This window comes from Garra rufa, chromosome 23 (assembly GCF_049309525.1).
Source record: "Garra rufa chromosome 23, GarRuf1.0, whole genome shotgun sequence".
Lineage (NCBI taxonomy): Eukaryota > Metazoa > Chordata > Actinopteri > Cypriniformes > Cyprinidae > Garra > Garra rufa.
The window spans coordinates 22,235,410-22,261,846 of record NC_133383.1 but is presented as its reverse complement, the minus strand read 5'-3'; the positions used below and the strand labels follow the sequence as shown (position 1 = coordinate 22,261,846).

The 26,437-nt window shown below is 37.1% G+C and overlaps 1 protein-coding gene across 2 annotated transcripts in view; it reads right to left on the bottom strand.

Annotated features, from left to right (window-relative positions):
• The window catches only part of cadm2a (cell adhesion molecule 2a), a 508,011-nt gene that overhangs the window by 20,684 nt on the left and 460,890 nt on the right, over window positions 1–26,437 (bottom strand). The window contains exons 6-9 of one of the 2 annotated variants that reach the window (XM_073829450.1): window positions 10,060–10,221; window positions 8,378–8,468; window positions 7,332–7,510; window positions 1,036–1,146 (exon numbers count right to left, since the gene is read on the bottom strand). In XM_073829450.1, the coding sequence (XP_073685551.1) occupies window positions 1,036–1,146; window positions 7,332–7,510; window positions 8,378–8,468; window positions 10,060–10,221 (543 nt within the window). The remainder of the gene's footprint in view (window positions 1–1,035; window positions 1,147–7,331; window positions 7,511–8,377; window positions 8,469–10,059; window positions 10,222–26,437) is intronic. The other variant, XM_073829451.1, reaches the window with a different exon arrangement.

Below are 26,437 nucleotides of genomic sequence, written 5' to 3'. Positions count from 1 at the left end.
TCACATATGCTGTTTAACATTATGATATGTGACATGCAAAAACCAGGTGTTTTGCATGACTGAGGTGAAAACTGCCTGAGAGTCTGAATTACTTTTAAGAGCTTTAGTGGAGGGGAAATTATACACTGTAAGAACAAAGATTTTTGGAATACATTTTACAAGAAAACACTATGTTTTTCATTATTGTCTGATTAAACAATGACAAATGTAATTTTTTTGTTCATTTATACCTGTAATACGATAAGTTAAATGAGCAATATCACACTCGTCACACAAATCACAGCCGTTCCGATATACAGCCATATTGCACTGCTACGAGTATGATATTGCATTTATACAACGGTTTGATGGGACGAGTGTGTAAATAGATAAGAAACAAAAACAGAGTGTCTTCAAAAACCCTCTGCGAAAAACCTATGCAAACTACTTCCTTTCGCCGTGGATTTAAATCTCAGTTTGACGGCTGAGCCCAAGCCTCTGTTACGCTATGATATACAGCATTAAATTACATAAAATATAACATGATGAGACTTCGCCCTCAGTCACTAACTACTGCAAACTATTTGCTCTGGAACAAATAATAGATTAATGAGACCAAAAACTGCCTGTTAGATTTATCCAAAAATATATATCTCATGTTTAATGACTATAGCGACATCAGAGCCAGCGGAGATCTGGCCAAGGTAAGGCTGCTCTCGACAGGTTCATGAGTGCTGAATATTGCCAATCAGATTCGAGGACCAGAAAGAACTGTTGTATAAATCAAGATAAAGACACAGAAAGGACTCACACTGTCACATTTTAAATGCTAGAAATCATAGTTAGAACAAGTGAATGTGGAAGGAAGAGACAGGAACTAAACGAGGACACACAAAGGTGCAGAGTGACTGTTGGGTACAAAACACTCCAGATGTCCTTGGAGCTGCAGACTTCAGTCAGAGGAAACTGGTTTGGGGAAAAGAAAGAAAGATATAGAGATGGGGAGGTAGGTGTGTGAGGAGGAAAAGGAGGAAGGGCAGTGGGGTTGTACAGTACCTCTGTTACCGGTGACAGCAGAATTGAGATGCTTGGAGTCTAAGGGACCTGTGGTGTCTGGGAGGGTGGGTGCAGGGGAAGTTGTGGATGGTGACGATGTGGTGGGGGCATCTGTTGTACGTGACAAACAACAATGACAACAAACATGTAAACAAAAAGGGACGGATAAAAGACAAAACAACAATGGCAAGGGGAAGAAAACATTCCTGTAACAATGGAACAAATGAAACACAATAGTTGTCATGCTGACAGAATGCAACTGAATGGGTTGAATTTAATACTGCACACATGAATAAATTATTGAAATAAACAGTAGGTACCAGACACCTGACATTCCAGAAATGTAGATCTTTCTTTATGATGTTTACGGATAATGGGTTCGGTGTGTGTATAATATATCAAACCGTTCATGATGATAGTAAAGTGACAGTTTTGCTCACAAAATGGAAGGAAAAAGCAAGCCACATACAGGGAGAAAAGCATCAATATTTGATGAACTATCAAAAGCGGTCTGCACAGCCGACATGCTGGAGAAAATGTGGAGAACAATCACCACAACAAGCCTTTTGTTCCAGATAATGTATCTTTATATCAGGGCAGTTTAGAACTCAATATCAGTGCATCTTTAAAAATGGCAATGAGAAAATGCTACTATGAAAATGCTAGCTGGTGTTTTCCTGTAAAAGTAAAACTTTTTGATAAAAGATCAAGAGACTTAGGCCCAGTTTACATCTGCCTTTAACATGTTTCTTTATAGTTTGTGGATATTTGTGACCCTGGGCCACAAAACCAGTCATAAGTGTACATTTTTTGAAACTGAGATTTATACATCATCTGAAAGCTCAAATAAGCTTAAGGAAAGGACAATATTTGGCCGAGATACAACTATGAAAATCTGGAATCTTAAGGTTACAAAAATTTAAAATATTGAGAAAATTGTCCAAATACAGCTTTACACCTGTAACAGTGGCCAACCCATACTAGATGGGTCATTTAGGGTAGTTTGGGTGCCTAAACACATCAAAACGGGCAAAAATGGTGATAAATACTCCACAGCTTAAATGCCAAAAAAAGTATTTATTAGTAATTTGGATTGTACTTGATAGGAGAAAAAGAAAAAAAATATATATTTTAGATTACATATTTATTACATATTTATTAGCACAACAGATAGTTGTAGCACATAATGATTATTTATTGTTCAGCCTCCATGTTAAATATCATAAATTTATGCAGATAATAAGATAATGTATATCAGGTTCCATTCAATGCTGTATCGGTATAAAGCAGGCCATACTAAAATGTTCTTATGCTAAATCAAAAGTTTACACCAGTCTATTTTAATATCATACAATTTCAAGGCACAGTTTAAATTGAGTGATTTATGCTTTTAAAAACAGCAGGTATCATTCAAGCCTCTTGAACATGATTCTGCTTCTACAATCAGCATAATGCTGGCAGCCGCTTTGCATGCATAAAGCATGTTTAGCGCAATGATAAGGACACGAGAGGAGAGTTGGGCTCAAGTTGATAAGCTAAATCACCAGTCTGCCTTCGTACTAATGGACTCAAGCAGACAAGCAGAGTAATCCAACTGATAGCTCAAAATTGCACAGCAGCTATCAGCTCTGGCTAACTAGAAATTAGACAGACCATAGGTTCCAGGAGTCGACATTAGTACAACAGCAGCTCACGGCTAGATTTTTAAATCCTCGGAGTGGTGCCAGGCCATGCAAAACTCAGGGCATTGCTAGGCGGTTACTAAGGTGTTCTGGTGCTTTTCTAGTGTGTTTTGTTTGGATTTAATGTACCAGTTACTAGCAAACTGTATTATTTGATGTATCGTTCACATTTGTAGCACAAAGAATGCAGGATGAATTACACATATTATCATAGTTTAATACTTTTAGTATTGAAAAGGGTTTGTTGATATTCCTAGGGTTATGAATATCAACAAATGCATAGCTCTGAGTAAGACCAATAGTAATAGTGTTTGCTTTATGGAGCCTTGGGAGTTTTTGAAAAGGATCAAACAGGATATTTTTTTGCTTTCCAAAGTACATTATTCATAATGCATTTAGCATTGAATGAATAAACGTTATTTAGCACAGAACGGAATATTCCTGCCCAGGGATACAAAGAAAGACTTCAACCAAACAGAAAAATGTGCACAGAAATTATTCACATTATTATTTTTCAAATAACAAAATCCTTTGTGAAATCACTTGCTCTTGCTTAACACATACATATAGTAGTTAATAATTTTCTCAAGTAATTTTGCACAATGTTTTATAATTAGAAAGAGAATTACTTGAATATTGTCTTTGTAAGAAGGGTTGCAAGCATTTCTTTGTATGGTGGAAGAGTTTTGGATGTAAAAAAAACTTAAAAAAAGACTACAAATAAGCCATTCATTGGCTGATTTCACTAAAAAGTATAAACAGTCTCTGTTGCTATCAAAACATTGCTCTGTTTGTTTGATCTTCCGACCAGCCCAGCATAGCAACACTAATTCAACCAATAGTGAGTTTGCTGTCAGTTTGACCAACCAATAGCAGACAGCATAGGTGTTTGGGAAACTTTTAAAAACATTCATTATTTTTCTTGATGAACTAGTGTTGCAGAAATTCACCTTTAAAACCCCTAGTTATATAACAGAAATTGTTCTCATTTTCAAAGTGCAGCTAGCAGATCATGAGATTTTGGCTTTGATTTTTTTTTTTAGTTGGGGGATTCAGAGATTTATTAAAGTGTTCAAACCTGTTCAAACAGACTAGATACTATTGGCCTGCTCTAATATCTTATTTAAATGTCATGGCCCAATTTTAATTAAGGGTGAGATTTGAATAGTAATATTGACTATACTTCTCACTCAAGTACCCCGCTGACATGTCAGCCCTCTGCGTAGAATATAAAGCGATCGGCTGCATATTGAACAGGTAATATTGCGTTTTCAATTGGCGCAATAAAAGGAAGGTGATCTGATGAAGGACAGTGACCATTATATTGCTCTGGGTTTTGTGCTAATCACCGATGGAAGGACGGCATCATGTTTTGCCATTTAAAAAGACAGTAATGAATTCAGACATGGTGCTTTATATTTGTGACACCCAATTAGCTTTTTATTCCTACAGAGAAGGTGTCAGTTTTATAGTATCAACATCATTAAGAGCTTTGGTTCTCCTTGTTGTTATAGTGTCCTGACATTTCAATGAGCCACTGGCTGGACCCCTACACTGCGCCATAACGGCTAATTAAATCTTCTTAAGACGCCCTGTGGGAGGATACAAAAGCCGTGATAGAAGGAGAAAAGTGAGAGAAAAGAAACTTCTTGAACGGAGAGGTGGAGGAAGAGTTTTCCAGCCTGGAGGGTTTAATGTCAAGAAAGCAGTCACAAGAAGCAGGGGGGCTGGAGAGACTCTTCCGCTCGATGCCCACAGTCATATCCGTTCTTAGCCTGTGAGCGTATCCGCACAGCTGCCTCTGATGAAAGAGACGGCAGATGTGGACGCAGTGTAGCCTCTGAACCTCAGGGTGTAGCGAGACCCATCATGCTTTGCTACTATGCTAAGTGAGTGAAACTCATTCTCTTAAACCAAGTCAGAGAAGGACAGAGAAAAGTGGGTTGCTGCAGAGGTTATTAAATGTCTTTGGGAAACTGTCACTAAATTAAATATTCCAGTCTGTCAAAATTCCGTCATCGTTTATTTTCAAGTGCATATGATTTTCTTTCTTTTGTGCAGCACAGAAGAATGCTAACTTCTGCCAATATTATAAATATTACTATTTCCATAAATTAGAAGACTGTATACAAGTTATGAATTAAATTAAATTAAATTAAATTAATCCATAACTTGTATGAAGTCTTCTGAAACAATATGATTACTTTGTATGATGAACGAATAGAAATGTAATCTATTATCTATTCTAACAACCAATATGGTGATACAAAATAAAGTTTGAAAGTTTTGAGCCCATTCATTTAGTTTTTTTTAAGAACAGACAAATAGCTGACATTTTTAAAATTATTTTCTTTTGTGATTTGCACTAAGTGCAAATAGTGATAGATGCTATTTACACTAAGTGAAAATTGTATTGTAGTACATTATAAAACAGTATGCAGTAATAACGTACTGAGAGTAAATTATCATTTTTATTAAATGTATAAAATGGATTCTGCCCTATTGGGACATAAAGCCTTCCTTACACCTACCCCTAAACCTAAACCCCTCTTTTTCCACTTTTAGATTATTTCTAGGGATGTCACTAACAATTATTTTGGTAATCAAGTAATCAGTTGATTATAATGATAATTAATTGAGTAATCAGATAATTATAATACATTGTAATAATATATAATAGCAATGAGACAATAATAATTAGCTCAAATAAAGTATCAAAAGCAAGTAATTATATGGTTTTATTGAACAAAACTGTTAAAATGCATAATGTATTATGAACAATTGAGCTACAATGTACATTATGCATTATAACAAATAATTGCAAAGAGGCACAGAGGGCCTGACGATTGTTTTTACACTTTACAGCGCACTCTAATCCTTGTTTAATATTGACTAAACAACATTTAATTTTAAAGTATATTTAATAGTAAATATTTCATATTTGGCCATTTTTGCTTTATGACAGAAATGCTACATCCACTATTATTTCTTGAATATGTGGACAGGTGCAACACATCTAAACTCAGAGTGAGGGTTTGAGCTTTTATTTTGAAATCGCGATAAACAGTTAGCATATTGAGAAAGATATTGATGTATTCTCCTGCACTGGCATAGGTTTATAAATGATTTACCTTACAAAGCCGATGAAATGGCGAACATTAAAGGTTGTATCAGCGATTTCTAGCCTAAAACATAAAGTGTCAAATTCAGCTGATCTTTCATCACGATCCGCTCGCTGCCTGCCCCATAAATTGTCCGTGAAAAAACCGCGTCTCTCTGGTCAGCCTAGGGTCCGAGATATGCCAAAAAAACAATCGGCGCTATCAACTATTCCACAGATAAACAAACCGTGTTCCAACCAATCAGCGTCAGGGGGTTCGTGTTGTGGACTTTCCTACTGGTGCAGGGATGTGAGGGAGGCGGAGCGAAAGTCCACAACACCAAACCCCTGATGCTGATTGGTTGGAACAATGTTTGTTTATCTGTGGAAAGGTTGGTAGTGCCGATTGTTTTTTTGGCATATCTCGGACCCTAGGCTGACCAGAGAGACGCGTTTTTTTCACAGACAATTTATGGGGCAGGCAGCGAGCGGATCGTGATGAAAGATCAGCTGAATTTTACACTTTATGTTTCAGGCTAGAAATCGCTGATACAACCTTTAAGTTCCCAGATGAACGTCATAATATAATAAACTCACAACAATATGCAGAGATGGAGTTTGAGATGCTCTACACATCTAAATGATTACAGTTTGTGTGGAGCAACATTTACTGTGAACGGAGCGGCTCTGACGCGTACGTACGTAAGCTACATGCATGTAAATAATTAAAGCACCTATATTAAACCGGCATCATATATATTTACTTAATTGAATTGTAGCGTTTGTGAATTCACAATAGCGTTCTGCTTTATTATGATGTTTAAATGGGTTTAATATATCATGCTGCCTTGGAAAATGGTCTAATAATGCGTTTCAAGGATTCTCGTCTGTTGAATACGCCACTTCCGGTATTTTGTCAGTTACTTGACACGGGCAAAATGCAATTAAGGATTTTTAAAATCGAGCACCCGAATTGAATCATGACAGCCATAATTATTTCCTTTATTTTATTGAAAATTAATGCCATTCCAATGTGATATGTGATGTGAAAAGGGAGAAGTACGAGTTCGGTAAAAGGCGGATTTGAACTCAGGTTGATCACGTCAAAGAAACAGTGCTACACGCTTCATTACCTATTTCCAGAGCTGTTATTTAACAGACGTCTTTGGTAACACTGTCTAGCCCAACCACACATTGGTGGGTGGAGTTATTGTAAATAGACTCTGTCAACACTATTTGCACTTAGTGTAATAGACACTGTTTGCAAAGTAATTGAAGTCATACAAGTTAGGAAAAACATATGAGTATTTTTGGCTAAATTAATCATTTAAGCTAGATATTTTGGATCCTTCGGGCCAGCAATCATTTCAAGGCATTTCTTCTTTTAAAGGCTTTAAAAAAATGACAGTTATTAGCAGGGTAGGTGTAATTAACGACGCAGATGCTTTCCAAGAGAGCAGCAAGAGCTGTGTTAGCTTTAACAGACATGTTAATGTAATCTGTCTGTCACTCACCTTTAACAACCAGTTTATATTCAGCATGGCTGGTGCCGAGGTGATTGGTAGCTTCACAGCGGTAGGTGCCGTTGTCTGTTTTGTTCAGTGACATGAAGGTGAGCTCTCTTCCTTCAACAATCACCCGGTCCAGGTCTGGCAGCTCTCCTCCGTCTTTAGTCCAGAGTACTGGGTCTGGCCTGATGAAACATTGATTTTTAGCTTTTAATTAAAAACATAATTCAATTTCTGTTCAAAGATAGGACACTCGGCTAAAAAGGTCATATCACATATTTTTGTTATTTAGTTTAGGTTTTAAATATTCCATTCTTCAGTAACAATCTTTGGCACATTTGGCACAAGGATATGCAGAAGTGTAGGTGCTTCACACAGTGATTGGCTTGACTGAGTATCTGTAAACTGAATAGGCATTGTTGACAAATATGAGTGATAATATGTTTGGATGAATTTAGATGTATGATTTTGGAATATACAGAGTAAGCCATTTTTTGCAGCTTAACTGTCAACAAAGTCTTTCTACAGCGGAAAGTTCTGAAGGGTTTGAGTTCTGAAAGTTACAGTATGCTTGCCTAGAACAACGACTTTTTTTTTTTTACAAAAGATCTCTATTTCTTGATCTCAAAAGATCAAGAAAAATTGGATTCCTTATGATATGACCCCTTTAATGCTAAAATCAATTGAAAGACAACACCACAAAGCTACAGCAAAGGCTTTGAGAATGCAAAATTCACTGAGAGAGTTTTTGGATTATCCAAGTTTATCAAAGATTTCTCAGCCTTTTTCTTTGGGAATATTAGAAAACTTATTTTAGTGTCAGTTGTACCAAGAGCTATGAGCTCCTTAATATTGTTTTCCTTGTGAATGTATGGATATATATTCATAGCTGTTTAATTTCAACAGAATCACATTAATGCAAGCATGTGGTTATAAGCCGCTAGCTGTAGGCCTGCCCACAGGGCAATTTCTCCTTGGTGCAGTAGCATCTTCCCAAAGCTCTTTGCAAACATTATCATTCAGCAAGATGCTGATAAATTGTGGATGCTTACGATGGGTTTCCGTGAGGTACACATTCCAGTTTGAGGTACTGCCCCTCCAGTGGGGCTGGTATGGAGTGTTTGATCTCTACATAGGGAGCATCTATGACAGAGACAGAGAGAGGAACAAAGAAATATTGTTTCAGACAGCAGCATCCAAGCGGAGGAATGACACTCAACGGAGATCAAAGGTAAGTGATGTGACGTGATGCTCAGGCCCAAATGCTCAACTGCATCTCAGTAGATTGATTAAATGTCAACACTTCAAAGAGAAACTCTAGCGGGTAAATGATTTTTTCTCTGTAATTATTGCATAATCTTTGCATCACAACACCATATTTCAGGATTTAAAAGTTGTCAAATTACTTTTCATAGTAACTAGAAAGTCATAGTAAGTCATTGAAAACTCAAAGCAATTAAGTCTTCATTTTGATCAGTTTTTCAGAAAATAAGATTTCTTATCTTATGCCATTTTGCTTCACAAATAAATGTATCTTGATTTAAAGGGAGATTCAGCCAAAAACGAAAATTATCTCTCTCATTAATTACTCATGTTGTTTCAAACCCATAAGACCTTTGTTCATCTTTGGAACACAAATCAAGATATTTTTTATGAAATTCTGACCCTGCATAAACAGCAACGCAACTGCCACGTTCAAGGCTCTGACAGATAGTAAGGACATTGGTAAAACAGTGCTTTAACCACAATTTTAATGAAGAATCAAGAATCATTTTTGTGCACAAAGAAAACAAAAATTAGGACTTTATTTTATTTTCTTTCGTGTCAGTATTCAAGGTACATTCACGACCAGTGTTGGGAGTAATGCATTACAATAAACGCGAGTTACTGTCATATAATCCGATTTCTTTTTCAAGTAACAAGTAAAGTAACACATTCATTTTTAATTTATAATAAAATATCTGAGTTACTTTTCTAAATAAGTAATGCCAGTTATATTTGTTTTCCTATTTATTAATTGAGAGCTCTCTCCTGTCCCCATGTTGAGAGAAATCGGGAGTAAGATGTTACTTTAGATTTAGAATAAATGTGAACATGCATTAATTCATCTCACTCAATTCAATGATTCAATTCAACCATACTAATAAGCAAAAAATACAAATTACTCAAGGTAAACTAACATTCGTTCTTCTTTTTTTATTGCTGAAGAGTGTTGAACTTTCTTCTTCTGCATTCTACTGTATAGACATGAATTAAATTTTCCTTCAGCCTGAGGCCTTTTACATTTGCCAAAAAATAACTTTTTATATTAAAAACAAACAAGCAAGCCCTGCCCAGATTTAAAAAGTAGCTCAAAAGTAATGTAACATATTACTTTCCATAAAAGTAACTAATATAATTAGTTCACTTTTTTAGGGAGTAATGGAATACTGTAAACCTGTTCATGACAGTATCTCAAGGCATTTCATCAAAAATATCTTCATTTGTGTTCCAAAAATGAACGAAGGTCTTACGGGTTTGGAACGACGTGAGGGTGAGTAATTAATGACAGAATTTTTATTTAAGAGTTTTTAAACATTTGCACTGGAAAACAAGAAACATTCCAACTCATTACTTTGTAAAAGACTTCAAGCAGTTTCACATTTGTAGATTTAGGTTTATACTTTATATACTAAGCAATATGGTTTTAACCAAAATGAGATGTTGGTTTGAATCGGGACCCAGCTGTACTCACAGTGGACTTCCAAAACCTGTGTGGTCTCTTCGTGGGTGGCAGTTAGGGCCATGTGGTCCACTCTACAAGTGTAGGCCACTCCGTCATCATGCCGGTTCACCTGGAGCTGCAGGGAGCTCTTCACTGTGAAGGTCTTGCCACTGGCATTCACCTCTTTGGCACCTGAGAGAGGCGATAAGAACAGCATAACAAAGATGAAACATGTTTGTCATGCGTTTCAGAGTTCCACATACATTACAGTCAAAGTTACAGTGAGAACTTGAAGTATTGTGAAACACAGGGGTTCAGAAAGATGCACCACTCTTTTTTAAGACTTGATGTTTCAATAGAAAACTTCAGTTGTGTGAAGACAGAGAGTTGAGATGCATTCATTATTTCCACCCACTGACGCACATCACTGTGTTTGGATTGCTCTCGAATCCTGCCTCTATCTTTGCTCACATCCAAAACTGGATAAAACCAGTGAAAGTAAAACTTTAACTCTTATCTGACTCTCTCAAAGTTGGAAATATTGATCCAATTCTTTTTTTTTTTTTTTTTTTTTGCATTTAACTCAGCTGAATTCTCATGGCAAACGAAGCAGGAATTACTTTTTGTAATTGTGACGGGTTCATTTAATCGGTTTAACAAAGTAAATCCTCACTGAATGTTAATTAATTTAGCCTACATTTTCTTCTATAGAATTAGTGCTGATGTATAGTGTTGCACATGAGCCATTTATCAGAGTAAAACAGCTCCTCTTACTCCTCTCTGAAAACTCCATTAGTTGAACAACAGATTGTGTTTTGTTTTGTTTGTTTCAATGTGTTAATGGCTTCTGCGTTTATGGGCTTATGCTGCACACGCCGCTGACTAGTTGCACTTACAATACAAATTCAAGGCAATTAATCCACTGCATCTCAATGAGCTTAACAAATACTACAATTTCTCATTGGAAGGATATTATTGCATCTTTAAGAGTGTAAATTACCATTTTACTTTTTTCAAAGAGTTGTTCAAACAAATGTAAGGACATCCAGCTCATTTTATCCAGCAGCAGAATGTGAAATTAAACACACTACTTACACTGAATCACCATACTTTACAGAAGAAATGGTTTTATAACATCATATTTGGAACCTCTAAAATACTTTTTCAGCATTTGTGTGTATTTGAACCTTTTCCAACAATGACTATATGATTTTGAGATACATCTTTTCACACTGAGGACAACTGAGGGACTCATATGCAACTATTACAGAAGGTTCAAATGCTCACTGATGCTTCAGCAGAAAAATGGATACATTAAGAGCCAGGGGTGTAAACTTTTGAATGGAATGACAATGTGTACATTTTTATTATTTTGCCTAAATATCATATTTTTTACATTTAGTACTACCCTTCAGAAGCTACAGAATATACTTACATGTCTCCCAGAAGACCAAATAAGTTACATTTACCCTAATAATCAAATTCAAAAAGTTTTCACCCCCAGCTCTTAACGCATTGCTTTTCCTTTTGAAGCATCAGTGAGCGTTTGCACCTTCTGTAATAGTTACATATGAGTCCCTCAGTTGTCAAAGCAGTCATTGTTGGAAAAGGGTCCAAATACACAAAAATGCTGAAAAACCAAAGAATCTGTGGGGCCTGAAGGATTTTTCTGAAGAACAGTGGACTGTTCAGGACAAACAAGGGACTCATGAACAGCTATCACTAAAAAATACAACACAGTATTAAAAATCAAGTGTATGTAAACTTTTGAACGGGGTCGTTTTTTATAAATTCAACTATTATTTTCTCTTGTGTACTATATGTAAATGTCTTTTATGTGAAATATCTTATTCAGGTCAGTACTAAATAAACAATATGCATTTTGTATGATCCCTGTTATTTTGGTAAAATAGTCCACATTTTGCAGATTCTGCAAGGTGTATGTAAACTTTTGACTTTAACTGTAAAGAGATTTTAGGAAATTCCAAACACCAGGATGCATAAACTACCTCATTTACATTATAATTTTATTTACAGTACTGTAGTTTTAACTGTGAGAAACACAAAGGAAAATAGGAATAAATTAGTGCACCATGCAAATCATGTTTTGTTGATTGAGTTTTAGACTAAGACTTCACTCTTTCCAAAACCTTCAGTCCCAGGTCCAACCGTAAGGTATGAATCCGCAGAGATCTCGCCTATTCGAATCATTTTATTCTTCCTCTCATTCCATTTGCTCCCCCTCACTTTCTCTGCTCCCAGAATCACTCCTGCTATCACTGCCAAGCTGTCAATCAGCTTCCTCTGGGGGTGTCGCCACCCGCTCAGGAGCATCTGAGCATGCAGAAGATATCATTTAGAAACCTGAACACACACGCGCACACACATATATACATGCAGAGAGGAAGGTACAGTTCTATGGATGTTCTTATTCTTGCGACGCTTATGGGATGCAGTCTAGAGGTTGGGGGTAAATTTTTATTCCGGATATACAGCAAACAAACAAACAAACAGACAGACTGTTAGTCTGTTCATAAGAGCGTTCAGATGAATAACACTTTGTATGGCTGCGAACGGAGCGAGAAAACTTTCATTTGAGAGTAGACAAACACTCTCAGCAATTAGATGGGGAAGTGGAAAGTCTGTTCCACCCCATGGTTAGATCCTGTGAAGATTCCCAGCATGCTTTAGAAGTTTCTTTAGATCAACTTCAGTGAATGATACAGTTGGAACAACTCAGTAGTGAGTGGTGGTCTTCTGAAATGAGGAGACGCAGTCCCTTTGGTGTGTTTGGGAGTTTTAGTAAATTCACCTTCCTGTTCTTTTGAAGAATTATGCAGTTTTCTAGTCAAAAGCTTATGGGACACTATTTACTTTACACTTTAAGCAAGCAAACAATGTTATAATAGGCTGTATTGATCAAGAACCTGATCTCATGATGAAAACGTACCTGTGGGAACTTTTTTCGAGACAATAAGTACATATCACTGCAGTTTCCAACATAAATGTCCACTGAGTGGCCCTAAAAGAGTGTTCACTTTTCCCCTCTACTATCTGCACTACACCTAAACCTACCCGATAGTATGAACAAAAGCAAATGTGACGTAAAAACTCAATTGCAAGCATGCCATTTTAGCTTGTTTTTTCATCTTTCAGTTCATTGTGAGTCACGTTTTTCACCGGGTTCACACCCAAGGATTCCACATTCTAAGTCCAATTCTGTGGTGGCTGAACTACCAAACAAGTTTGTTACGTCTGGGAAAGCAAAACATATGCAGCTGTAATCATAACTGTATGAAAAGGATCACAAGTGCTCGCTGTTTTACTGCTTCTAGTGTATTTCTGTTGGAAACTGCAGCGATATGTACTTATTGGTACGTATTTCGCGCCTTGCCAAAAAGATCCCACAGGTATGTTTTCGTCATGAGATCAGGAAGTAGAATTCAATTCAAAGTTTTAAACTTTACTGGCATGACTGTGTTTACATACAATATTGAAACAACAAAAAAAAAAAAATACAATATAAAAGAAAAACAACAAATGTTCATTTGCAAAAATGTTTTTTTCATTGTGCATTCTAATTCATCTCAATCAAACTGCAGTTGGGTTATTTTGATAAAAGTAAAAAATAATTCAAAAAATACTTTATTAAATATTTTATAAATGTCCATTTTATATTATAACATCTACATTTAAAAAAAATTAATAAATAAATTTTAAGATTTTATTTGACACTGCTGGTGTATTTATTTACTCTTTATTTTTAGGTGTATAGGTGCATGTTTAGTTTACCTGAGCTGCTTGTTCACTAACAATATCTCACTTACAGATCCTAAAATGGGTCCAGGTTATTTAGTTGTTTAGGGTAATTATTTTGTCAATTTCCACCAGTTTGACTGATTCCAATCTGTAGATCGATTGTGAAAATGAAAGACCATTATTGCATTGACAGGGCAATCAGCCAATCACACGCCTTCACTAATGTGACTTTTCACCTGAATTTTGCCATCACATTCATGCACCACTTTAGGATCTCGACGCAATGAGAGTATATCTGCTTTCTACGGATTTGACTACCTAAATCTATTATGCCCATTCACCTACAACAACTATACTCATCCATACATTCAACAATCCTTCTATTCTGTAGAAAAAAAACAGCATAATGAGGGTTCATCGGCAACGTCTACTTCAATTGTCCCTCTCAGTAAGTTAGTGAGTGGGTGAGAGGGGAGAGATTTGCCAGCAGACAGAATTGAAATTAAGGTCAGCATGTTTTACATTAATATTTATGAAGGCAAACCAGTAATAGAAACATTATCACAGACGCACACTCACCAGTGCGCATGCAAGCTCACATTTAATGCACACAACTGCGTTAACACTGTATCTAATCTTCATTACACACACGTCAGCACGTGTAATTATGTACATAGTTGGATGCAATTCAACGTGACTCAATTTAATGTGAAATATCGCTAATTTTCGGATTTGAGGCTGAGCGTCGCGCTCCTTCTGGAACCGGAATGCTTTCCTGGAACTCTGCGATAGCTACGGCGTATGGTGAGCCCAGAGAGCAGCCGAGAACAGGAAAGAATAAAACGTGGGGTGAGATTAGCATTTCATTTCAGCTGTGAGCAGTTCTGAATTCAAATGCTGTTTTCCACCTAAAAGGGAGGTATTTAGAACAACAGGAGGCACAAAGGTGTGCAGCTCATCTCCGCCGCCTCTACCCCATTTTGCAAGCCCATTAGCGGGCGCGCAAGAGGGATATAAAAAGAGAATGAAAAAGATAGAGAGAGAGAGGGGAGAGAGCAAAAGCGTTTTTTATCCGATCACCGTGAACTGCTTTCAGGCTAAACACAGTGGTCATTCCTAGCGGATGGAGGCATATTTATGTGTGTTTGACTAAAGTTGGCTGTCGGCTGTGCGTTTGCATGGCAAGAGCTTAAAATTCAGGCAGCGGTTTTGAATCTCCTCACAAAAAATTGTCAGTTTGTGTTTATTTATGCGGCATAATCTTCTGCCTGTGGTGACAGACTCAGGAGTTTCTCCACACGTGAGTGGAGCTCTGCAGAGAGCGACTGAACGCCCATCTCATCTATCTACCCGCTAATCCTAATGTCCCAGAGACATGAGAACCGATAACGACAACATTATTTCAACAAACGCCCCCCAATCCCCAACCAGGATCACTATAAATATCAGTTACTCATACTGCACGGCTCTCCGCCATGGCTCACTGTTCAAATATCTTTCATAAATGGTCAGTGTGGGTGTCAATGTAAAAGCTCCTTCTGGTGCCGTGCAATTTTATCTCTCTAATCCACACAAACAGTCTCCCTGCTGGCAGTTCTTTCACTAGGGTCAAATACGCTAGACTGAGATGGGATTTGTTGATGCGATTGTCTGAGCCTGGTTGGAATTAATGATCCTGTTCTGACACACACACACATACACAAACGCACACACTGTCTGACTGCTAACAGTGTGATGATATCACCTCCTCTAGAACGCAACTGCACATTCACAGGATAAGCCGTTTTATCAGTATTTTTACTATGGACTCGCCACAGGTGGCATAGACACACTTGGAGGCACAAGCCCCGCCCACATCATGTATAAAGCCACACTCACTAATCTGTGTGAAAGCCCTGCCCAGTTGTCAGTCAAATGCCCCACCCACAGTAATCTGTTAACAGCCTGGGGTGTGTTTCCCAAAATCATTACTAAAAGTTCAACGATACTGCATTTCTCGAAACAATAGTTTCAAAGAATATTCGCAAACAGTATTTGCAAATTTGTGTAGTCTGAACTACAACTCTCAACATGGGGTGTGCTTCCAATAATCATTGTTAGACAACTGTTGTAACAAGTTCCACTATTACTAACTTACTTAAACTATTAGTTTCCTGAAACCATAGTTACAAAGAACATTCAGAAACGTGTGTGTTTGGAACTACAGCTCTCGACTTGGGGAGTGTTTCTCAAAAGCATTGTTAGCCAACTATCTCTGAAATTCAGACATTACATATTTCAAAGAATCTTTGTTTTCGGAAACCATAGTTCCAACGAACATTTGCAGCGGTTGAAAGTTGTGCAGTTGGAACTACAGCTCTAGCTGTGGTCACAAGTTCCACCAATAGTAACTTAGGGTGTGTACACACTTGTTGTTCGGTTAATTTGGTTAATTTGGTCTGGACCAAAAGGAAAATGATACATCTGGTCATGGTCACCTTAGTGTTCACACTGGCATTTTTGACAGCGGACCTAAAGATACCGAACGTAAAGGCATTGTGATTGGTCGGGCTGAGTGGTGTATATTTCGTGATGAACATCCCACTCATTACACTGAACACTCCAAACAAAAGGAAAATTTGCATTCGACTTAAAGCAGCACTTCAGGTATATGACATAAATGTGCTTATTCACTGATCAGTCTGTTTAGTGCCACTTTAAGTCGACTACACCAAATGCTGTAAGCTGGACTAAGCACACTCATTGTTGTGTGTATATGATTTGCTTTTTATGCTGTTGCTGCACGTTTGCCCTCTGCTTACTATGTTTTCGATACACTGCTTATTCCCTTTGTGAAATCATGTCGCATAGCATCACATCTTGTCATTCCTTCCTGTTTTTGGTTTGTTTAGAAGTATTTGGTCCGTGTCGCGTTCATATTTCAATCGAACCGCACCAGAGTTCATTTGTAATCGGACCGAGACCAATCTTATTAGTGTTCTCAGGCCGTTTATTTGCTGTGCACCAGGGTTTGGATGGCAGCGTTCACACTTAAATGAACCACACTAACAAAGCAAATCGCATTTCATTTTAATTGAACCAAACATGACAAGTGTGAACACAGCCAGTCCAACAACCATTCGCAGCATTACAATGTTGTGCAGTTGGAACTACAGTTCTCAACTTCCAGGCGTTTCCCAAAATCATTGATAACCAACTATGGTCGCAAGTTCCGCCAATAGTAACTTAGTTCAATGATTCATTCCCTGAAACCATACACTGTAAAAAATTTGCTGTAGTTCTGCAGCTGGTTGCCAGTAACTTACTGTAGATTTTTAATTTATGTTATTTACTGGCAACAGTTTGTTCAAAGTTAAATGAACATTAAACATTAACAAGTCTTTGTCTTTACAGAATAAAACTATAAAATAACAACCTACTGCAAAGCATTCTGGGAACCAGAAACCTTCATCAACCTTTTTCTGTTTTTTTCCTTCAGATTTTGGTTCCCAGAATGCTTTGCATGAGGCTGTTATTTTAGTTTTATTCTGTAAAGATAAAGACTTGTTAATGTTTAATGTTCAATTAACTTTGAACAAACTGTTGCCAGTAAATAGCATAAATTTAAATCTACAGTAAGTTACTGGCAACCAGCTGCCAGTAATACTGTAATTTCTACAGATTTTGTTTACAGTGTAGTTACAAAGAACATTTACAAACCTGTGTTTTTGGGAATTACAGCTCCCGACTTGGGGTGTGTTTCCCAAAAATCATTGTTAGCCAACTATGGTCGAAATCCAGGTGGTACTAACACAGTTCAATGCGTCAGTTTCCCGAAATCGTAGTTCTAACGAACATTTGCAGCGTTACAAAGTTGAGCAGTTGGAACTACAGCTCTCGACTTACAGTGCATTTCCCAAAATCATTGTTAGCCAACTGTGGTTGCAAGTTCCACTAATAATAACTTAGTTCAATGATTAATTTCCCGAAACCATAGCTACAAAGAACAGTCACAAACTTGTGTGTTTAGAACTACAGCTCTTGACTTAAGGTGCATTTCACAAAATCACTGTTAGCTAACTATGGTCGCAAGTTCCGCCAATAGTAACGTAGTTCAACAATTCATTTCCCAAAAACCATAGGTACAAAGAACACCCGCAAACTTGTGTGTTTAGAACTACAGCTCTCGACTTAAGGCGCATTTCACAAAATCATTGTTAGCCAACTATGTTCGCAAATACTACCTTAGTTCAAATGTTTGTTTCCTGAAACCATAGTTACAAAAAACATTCGAAAACTTGTCGTATGTTTTCTAAAAGCATCGTTAGCCAACTATGGTTGAAATTCAGACATTACTTACATTTGCAGTGTTACAAAGTGTAGATGGAACCACAGCTCTCGACTTACAGTGCGTTTCCCAAAATCATTGTTAGCTGACTATGGTTGCAAGTTCCGCCATTAGTAACTGAGTTCAACGATACCAAAGTTACAAAGTTACAAAATACATTCGCAAACTTGTGTGTTTGGAAGTACTGCTCTCACCTAGGGGTGTTTTCTAAAAAGCACTATTAGCATTGTTACTATGGGTGCAAATTCCTTCATTACTAACATAGTTCAATGAAATTTAAAGTCTATTCTCACCTAAAAAACTGCATTCCATGACACAAAATCAGTATTATTTATGAAATTATAGTTGATTTGGATGTCCACCATGACACTCGCTGTAAGAAATACTGCAAGCGGAGTGATACAAACAGTGAAACGGTTGGAGTTCCAATATCACTAGAATATTGTACTCCTCTCAGCCAATCAGATTTGAGGACCAGAAAAAACTGTTTAAAAACTGTTACTTATAAAACTAATGCATTGCAATATTGTGTTACTCCCTTTAAAAGTAACTAATTGCGTTACTTAGTTACTTTTTATGGAAAGTAATGCGTTATGTTAATTTTTCTCATCCGGGCTGGGCTTGTTTTTAATAGAAAAAGTTCTATTTTTGCCAGTTGTTAAAGCCCTTTCACACCAAACATGAAATGAATAAGCATCAGGCTGAAGGAAATGTAAATTCAGGTCTGTACAGTAGGGCTCAGCTCAAACAAATGATTAGATGAAGAATAGGACGTTCATAAGAAAGTTCGTAATATGATACCCCCAACACTGTTAATGCCATTCCTATATAGTTGATGGATGATCTATATAGGACTTCAGCCAGAAATCTGGGTGTAATCTTTGACAACCAATTGACTTTTAAAGACCACATAGCTAAAACTGCTCGATCATGCAGGTTTGCATTGCACAACATCAGAAAGATTAGGCCCTTCCTAACAGAGCATGCTGCACAACTCCTCGTCCAGGCCCTGGTCATCTCCAGGCTGGACTACTGCAATGCTCTTTTAGCCGGTCTTCCAGCATGTACAATCAGGCCTCTACAAATGATTCAGAATGCAGCAGCACGTCTGGTCTTCAATGAGCCCAAAAAGGCCCATGTCACACCTCTCTTTATATCCCTGCACTGGCTACCGGTTACAGCACGCATCAAATTCAAGACACTGATGCTGGCTTATAGGACAGCCACCGGCTCATCACCTGCCTACCTCCATTCACTACTTCGTATCTACACTCCCTCCAGAAGTCTGAGATCCTCTAGTGAAAGACACCTCATTGTACCACCACAGAGAGGTATGAAATCACTTTCCAGAACATTCTCGTTCAACGTTCCTGCATGGTGGAATGATCTTCCCACCCCTCTCCGGAATGCAGACTCCTTAACAGCTTTCAAGCGACTGCTGAAAACCCATCTTTTTCGACACTATTTGACTCAATAATATTATATATATATATATATATATATATATATATATATAAAAGTTCTCCTCTCTTTCTTGATCTTCCCTTTCTAGCCTGTACTCATCTAACAACGCCTAACAAATGGTATTTTTGAGCACTTCCTATGTTGATCTGCCTCCTTAGGATGAATCACTTGTTGTATTCCCAATTTGTAAGTCGCTTTGGATAAAAGCGTCTGCTAAATGAATAAATGTAAATGTAAATGTAAATGATGACGGTGTGACAATGTTATTATGATTTTGGGAAACAGTCATGATTAGTTAGTTAATTTCTTTACGTGGTTAAACAACAAATTAAGCTGTTGTACAGGAAACACACCTCTAATGAAAGCTCTTCCCAGATATCAATCAAAAGCTCCACACATGGTATTTTTAGGGCAGGATTGACACCATCTTGGACTTTCTAATGACTTTCCTGATCTCCATTAGTAAAACTGTCCAACTGCCAAATTTCAAACCATTTTCCAGTCTGGTATATGTTTACAATCACTTCACAGTCACCCTGCATCCTATCTTGAAGTGTCTGATGTAGACCATGTCATGTTGATCAAATACTTGTAACAAGACAGACTTTACCGTCTGAATGACCTCTCTTTCTTCACACGTTAGAGATTATCCAGCTCGTGCGCCGCTGTGAAGTTGGACTCTGATTCCCGGCCCCCGCAGTCAGGATGAAAGAGGAAGCTTAAACAGCAAGGAGCGCTGTGTGTTCAGACTCAGCGGCCGCCGTCGGTCTCCCTGCCTATCATAAGCAGCACTAAGAACTTCTTTCTCTCTCTTGTTCGGCTTTGAGCTTTTATCTAGGCACCTGGGTGTTTGTTCTAACCAGCCAGGACTGAACAGATGTTTTGTGTGTAACATGGTCATATAAAGGTACTGACCACTGTGAAACAAAGACAAAGAAGCAGCCATTTTATTTACACATGAAAAACCAGTATGGATGTAGTTTCAGTTAGATTTGACATTTTCTGAAGGTCGTCTTGAGTTGTTTTGCATTTCCACCTGAACATTGGATAAAGCCAGATTCAACATTTTCATTTTGCTGATATATGTGACCCTGGACCACAAAACCAGTCTTAAGTAGCACAGGTATATCAGAATCAGAATCAGAATCAGAAAGAGCTTTATTGCCAAGTATGCTTGCGCATACAAGGAATTTGTTTCAGTGTTATTAGCTTCCAGTACACAGAGACGCACAGACAATAAAAATAAGAGAATAAGAAAAATACACATATGTAAGCATAAATAGACCAAAAATAAAAATAGAAAATAATAATAATAATAATAATTTGTAAAAATTGACAATAAATATGTATGTACAGTTGTGCTATAGGTGATAGGATGGAATACAGGGATGTGTTAGGGTGGAGGTGGTAGCAGTAGATAAAGTCAGATTATTCCACACATTTTTGCACAATGGGAGGAACATTTTAACTGTTCATAAGGTGGATTGCCTGGGGGGAAAAACTGTTCTCGCGTCTGGTAGTCCTGATCTTTGGGGCTCTGTAGCGCCGGCCGGATGGTAAGAGTTCAAAGAGAGGATGGCTTGGATGTGAGGGGTCCAAAGTGATTTTCTGAGCTCTTTTCCTCACTCTGGATGTGTACAGTTCTTGAAGGGTGGGCAGGGGAGCACCAATAATCCTCTCAGCAGACCGAACCATTCTCTGCAATCTTCTGATGTCTGATTTTGTAGCTGAGCCAAACCAGACAGTTATTAATGTGCACAAAACAGACTCAATGATGGCTGAGTAGAACTGTCTCAGCAACTCCTGTGGTATGTTGAACTTCTTCAGCTGGCGAAGGAAGTACAACCTTTGTTGGGACTTTTTTACAATGGAGTCGATGTGAGTGTCCCACTTCAGGTCCTGAGACATGAAACATCCCAGGAACTTGAATGTCTCCACTGTAGCCACAGTGCTGTCCATGATAGTGAGTGAGGAAAGTGCAGGGGGGTTCCTCCTGAAGTCCACTATCATCTCTACAGTTTTGAGCTTGTTCAGCTCCAGGTTGTTGTGACTGCACCAGACAGCCAGCTCTTTTACCTCCTGCCTGTAGGCAGACTCGTCACCGTCCTGAATGAGGCCGATAACCGTATATTTATAGCAATAGACAAAAATACATTGTATGGGTCAAAATTATCGATTTTTCTTTTAAGGCAAAAATCATTAGGATATTAAGATTATCTTCCAGGAAGATATTTTGCAAATTTCCTACCATAAATATATAAAACCTTAATTTTTGATTAGTAATATGCATAGCTAAAAACCTCATCTGGACAATTTTTAAGGCGATTTTCTCAATATTTTTTTTTTTTTTATTTATTTTTTTTTTTTGCAGCAACAGATTCTAGATTTTCAAATAGTTGTAGTCAATGGGAAAAATTAATTTTCACCATGTTTTTAAGAATAAAATGTTATAAAATTAGGTGAATGCTATATGAACAAACCCTTCCATGAAAACCTTTTAGACTAAGCACAATATAGTCTAATATAGACTAAAACTATAACGTTTGACGCATGCAAGTGAAGATTTCTGCTTCAGTGTATGAGAAAAACCCCTATTTTGAGAAAATGGCTTTAAAGGTATGTACCATAATTGAAATCTACAGACGCAAATAGATAAAGTGCAATAAAATAAACAACTAAAAGTTTATGTTGGACGTTTTCTTTCCACTAGTATGAATCTACATGTTATGTTCAAAATCTCAGAATTGACCAGTGCATGAAAAAACATGTACTGCCATAATAAATGGATATTAGTTTATCCTTTTGTGGCTGCTTGTGTGCTTTATTGTGTGCACAATGCACATATGATTAAATCATAAGATAAATCATCATTACATGTTGCCTTATGCTGCCATTTTGTATTCGAACAGCGAGATGGAATGAAAGAAAGAGTTTTTAGCAGAACCCCCGGAGGAAAAAGAGTAAGACGATCACTCTCTCTTTCATCTGCTCTGGAGATTTTCCTGTCGGCTAATCTGTTACATGTTCTCATAGTTCTCCTCGGGGGAGTTATCCTCCCTCAAGGAGGTCTGGGGATATATATGCACCCTTATCATCCTGGAGTAGGAAAAGAAAAACATTCCAATAGCTCTATAGGAGCATATTGATATGATCTTACTGCAAAAATAATGGTCTTAATCAGTATTTTTTCCCCGGTAATAATATCTAAACATCCTTAAAACAAGATTACTTTAGAAGCAAAATTGCATTAGATAAGACTTTTATCTTCAGTTAATTTTTCTTACCCCATGGGCAAACTGGGTTTTATTCCTGTTTTAAGTACAAACATCACTAAAACCTCATCTAACTTTGTTAGATCTACTGTATGGTTAAAACAAGAAAAAAAAAAAAAAAACTTAATTCAAGATTTTTAAGAAAGTTTGCTTCTCAATTAAATTTATCTTATTTTAATAAGATAAACAATACTGCAGAGAAAAAACTTTTTTTTTGTGCACTGCATTTGCAAACTCAAACTAGACTCTGAGACTTTGGGAAGAGGGTGCTGTCAGAGGTTTGGGATGAAGGGCTGATGGAAAATGTCGTTATGGTGCATGTTTTATTCATGTTTCTGCCAAGACACAGGAGGCATTTTAGAATTCCATTTTTAATGACTATTGATTGATTGCACTCAACATGATGTAAGAAAAAGCTGTGGGAGTAAGAAAGCCGTTGTGCAAATGTATGTGCATGTATATATACATAATCTAAAAGAGGAATAAATTAGCTTTCTATTGATGTATGGTTAGGATAGAACAATATTTGGCTGAGATACTATTTATACTATTTGAAAATCTGCAATCTGAGGGTGCAAAAAAATCGAAATACTAAGAAAATCGCCTTTAAAGTTGTCCAAATGACGTTCTCAGCGATGCATATTACTCTTTAAAAATTAAGTTTTGATATATTTACGGTAGGAAATGTACAAACTATCTTAATGGAACATGATCTTTACTTAATATTCTAATGATTTTTGGCATAAAAGAAAAATCGATAATTTTGACCCATACAATGTATTGTTGACTATTGCTACAAATATACCTGTGCTATTTGCGAGTGGTTTCGGGTCCAGGGTCGTATATTTACATATATATTTTGTAATATTGTGAAATATTATTACAATTTAAATAATACAAAATAAAGAATAATCTTGACAATTTAAAATACCCGTTTTCTATTTTAATATAGTTTCAGATGTAATTTATTCCTATGATGGCAAAACTGAATTTACTCTAGTCTTCAGTGTCACATGCTCATGAAAACATTGCTTATTATTATCAGTGAAACAGTGATACATTTTTCAGGTTTCTTTGATGAAAAGAACGTTTAAAAAAGTAGCATTTATTTGAAATGTCTTGTAATAACATTAAAGTATTCACTGTCATTGGTCAATGTAATGCATCCCTGCTAAATAGAAGTTAATAATGATAATAATGAAAAAAAAAACACACACCTATTCCAATTTCTTGAATGGTAGTGTATATATGAAAATAAACAATATAAAATAAAACGAACAAGAAATATTTAAAAGTAAAAAGAGGACAAAACTAAATGCTAAGACATTCTAAAATGTAATTTTTCAATTTACCTTTTACTTTTCACTTGTTATGCTGAAAATATAATTTGCTGTTTCGGAAAATGCAAAACAGAAAGATTTTTACTCTTTTGGACTCTTGTATGTGCACAAGCTACATGTAGTCCGAAAGAAGTGGCAGCCAAGATGCGGTCTATGTAACATTTGCAGGTTAGTTTAACATGCAATAAACAGATGCACAATTTTACTCCAATGATGAAAATAAGGAGCCGGAGATGGAAAGTGAGTGAGAGAGAGAGAGTGTGAGAGAGAGGGGGGCATGTGAGAATGTGAGAGGTGGTGATATTGCATTCCATTACAGTTGTCAATTTCACACACACACAAACGCAGAGCATCTTGGGCTCTGCATACTCGGGGGGGGAGAAAGTGTGAGATGTCTTGCATCCTGGAGACCGGCACAAATTTAATACCAGGCTGAGCGTTGCTACAGTCCCAGAGATCCCACAATAATGCAACTGCTATTCCCAGTCCAGGCTTCCAAAATAAATGCGTTTATCGCAGTTCAGCCTCACACGGCGGTGGAGAAGTGCTGAAAACCGCGATGACAACAGCTGCCACGACTCACAAACACAGCGACGGAAAGGCCGCAAACACAAAAGCAGACAGAGAAAAGCTCTACAGGAAAACAACAGGCCAACCAATTGGAGCGAGCAGAGCCGAAAAGCAATATCCTTTCGTTTACTTACACCTCTCTGCCATGAAACCAAGACAAAGAAACCAAGACAAAATAAATAGAGCTAGAGAGACTCACATTACCCAATCTCTCACTGTTTTTTTTTATTTTTTTATTTTTTGTCTTCAGTATTTTATTATATGTAGGGCTTTATTGTGTTGTCATTTTGTTAAATACTGGCTAGCATGGGCGACATTAGGGGGGGGCAAGGGGGGGCAGTTGCCCCCCCTGTGGTTAGTCATGGAATCCTCGACAGCCCCGCTGCAACTGCTTTAGCCAAGCTTAGGCTCGGTTGTACTTGGGAACTAGACGGTGCTATATAACCCTCAAACGAAAGCAAAGCCAGGCCCGGTTCCAGAACTTAATCACTGAGGGTGCTTCCTAAATTAATGAGGGTGCTCTAAACTTATACCCATAGGCGACATTAGGGGGTAGGAGGGGGAATGGCGCGATAAATACAAGACTCCTTGTGTAGTTTAGAAAGCTTTATTGATTATTATAATGGAATTTGGCTTTTAGTGATGATAATAAAAGGACCGCGTATTGTAGCATACACTTTCCAGGCTACAGTCCATTCAGAATTTGTATGAAACTGTCTTTTTTCGGACACATACACGCTGCCATGTTTAGAGAATTACATCTGCATATTTATGCTGGATTCATTCTCGAAATAGCAGTGACTAACACAGTGATATCAAAGTAATGTACGGGGCAAAAATATAAATGTGAAAGCAACCTCAGGGATTTAATTCTGGAGCCGGTCTACCACTGATGTCGCGCGTCCTGAGCCAGATTTTAAAATCAAAATACTTTAGTTTGGTATGTAATGGCAAATTGATTATAATTAGTTTCGTTTTATTTTTAATTAATTTAATTTAGAAAAAACGTTTGGAGTATATTTGTTCGTAAATATAAGTTTTTTTTTTTTATATATTATTATTATTTTTAACGAACAGCGCCCAGCGTTAGACTGTCTGTTTGATCAGTTTGCCTACTCAAATCATCATGATTTGCCTAAAATCTATAGATATAAAATAGTTCAAGTATAAAACAATGTTAATTTAAACGTTAAACCTATATAAATGTGCGGTTTATCCAATAGTTTGTGCAGAGAGTGGAAGCTAAAGACGCAGGACATGGGCGCCAGTGCATTTTTTTCAGTGGAAGCAATTTAAAATGATCTGTCATTTTTGCTCACAAAGGTAAGAGTAATACATCATTCGGTACTGTAAAGGGTGTAGCGTACTTTTATTTGTGTGCACTTAACAAAACGTATAAAATAGTTTTACATTATTACTTAACGAAATAAAACAAATAGAAAACAAAAACTATCTCATTATGTAATCCCTAAAGATAAATTTCTCTCTAAAGGCGCGTCCAAAAAAGATTTTTGTTAAACTGACTCAGAATACACTAGTTTATTAATATATAATTTAAATAAGCTTTACTCTTTCCGGCCCGACACATTCAGTGTTATTTATTTATCTTTGTGGCAATTTTCAGCATATTGTGTGCTTGAGCGCAGATCTGTTCCAGCTGCGCTACCGTCCGTAAC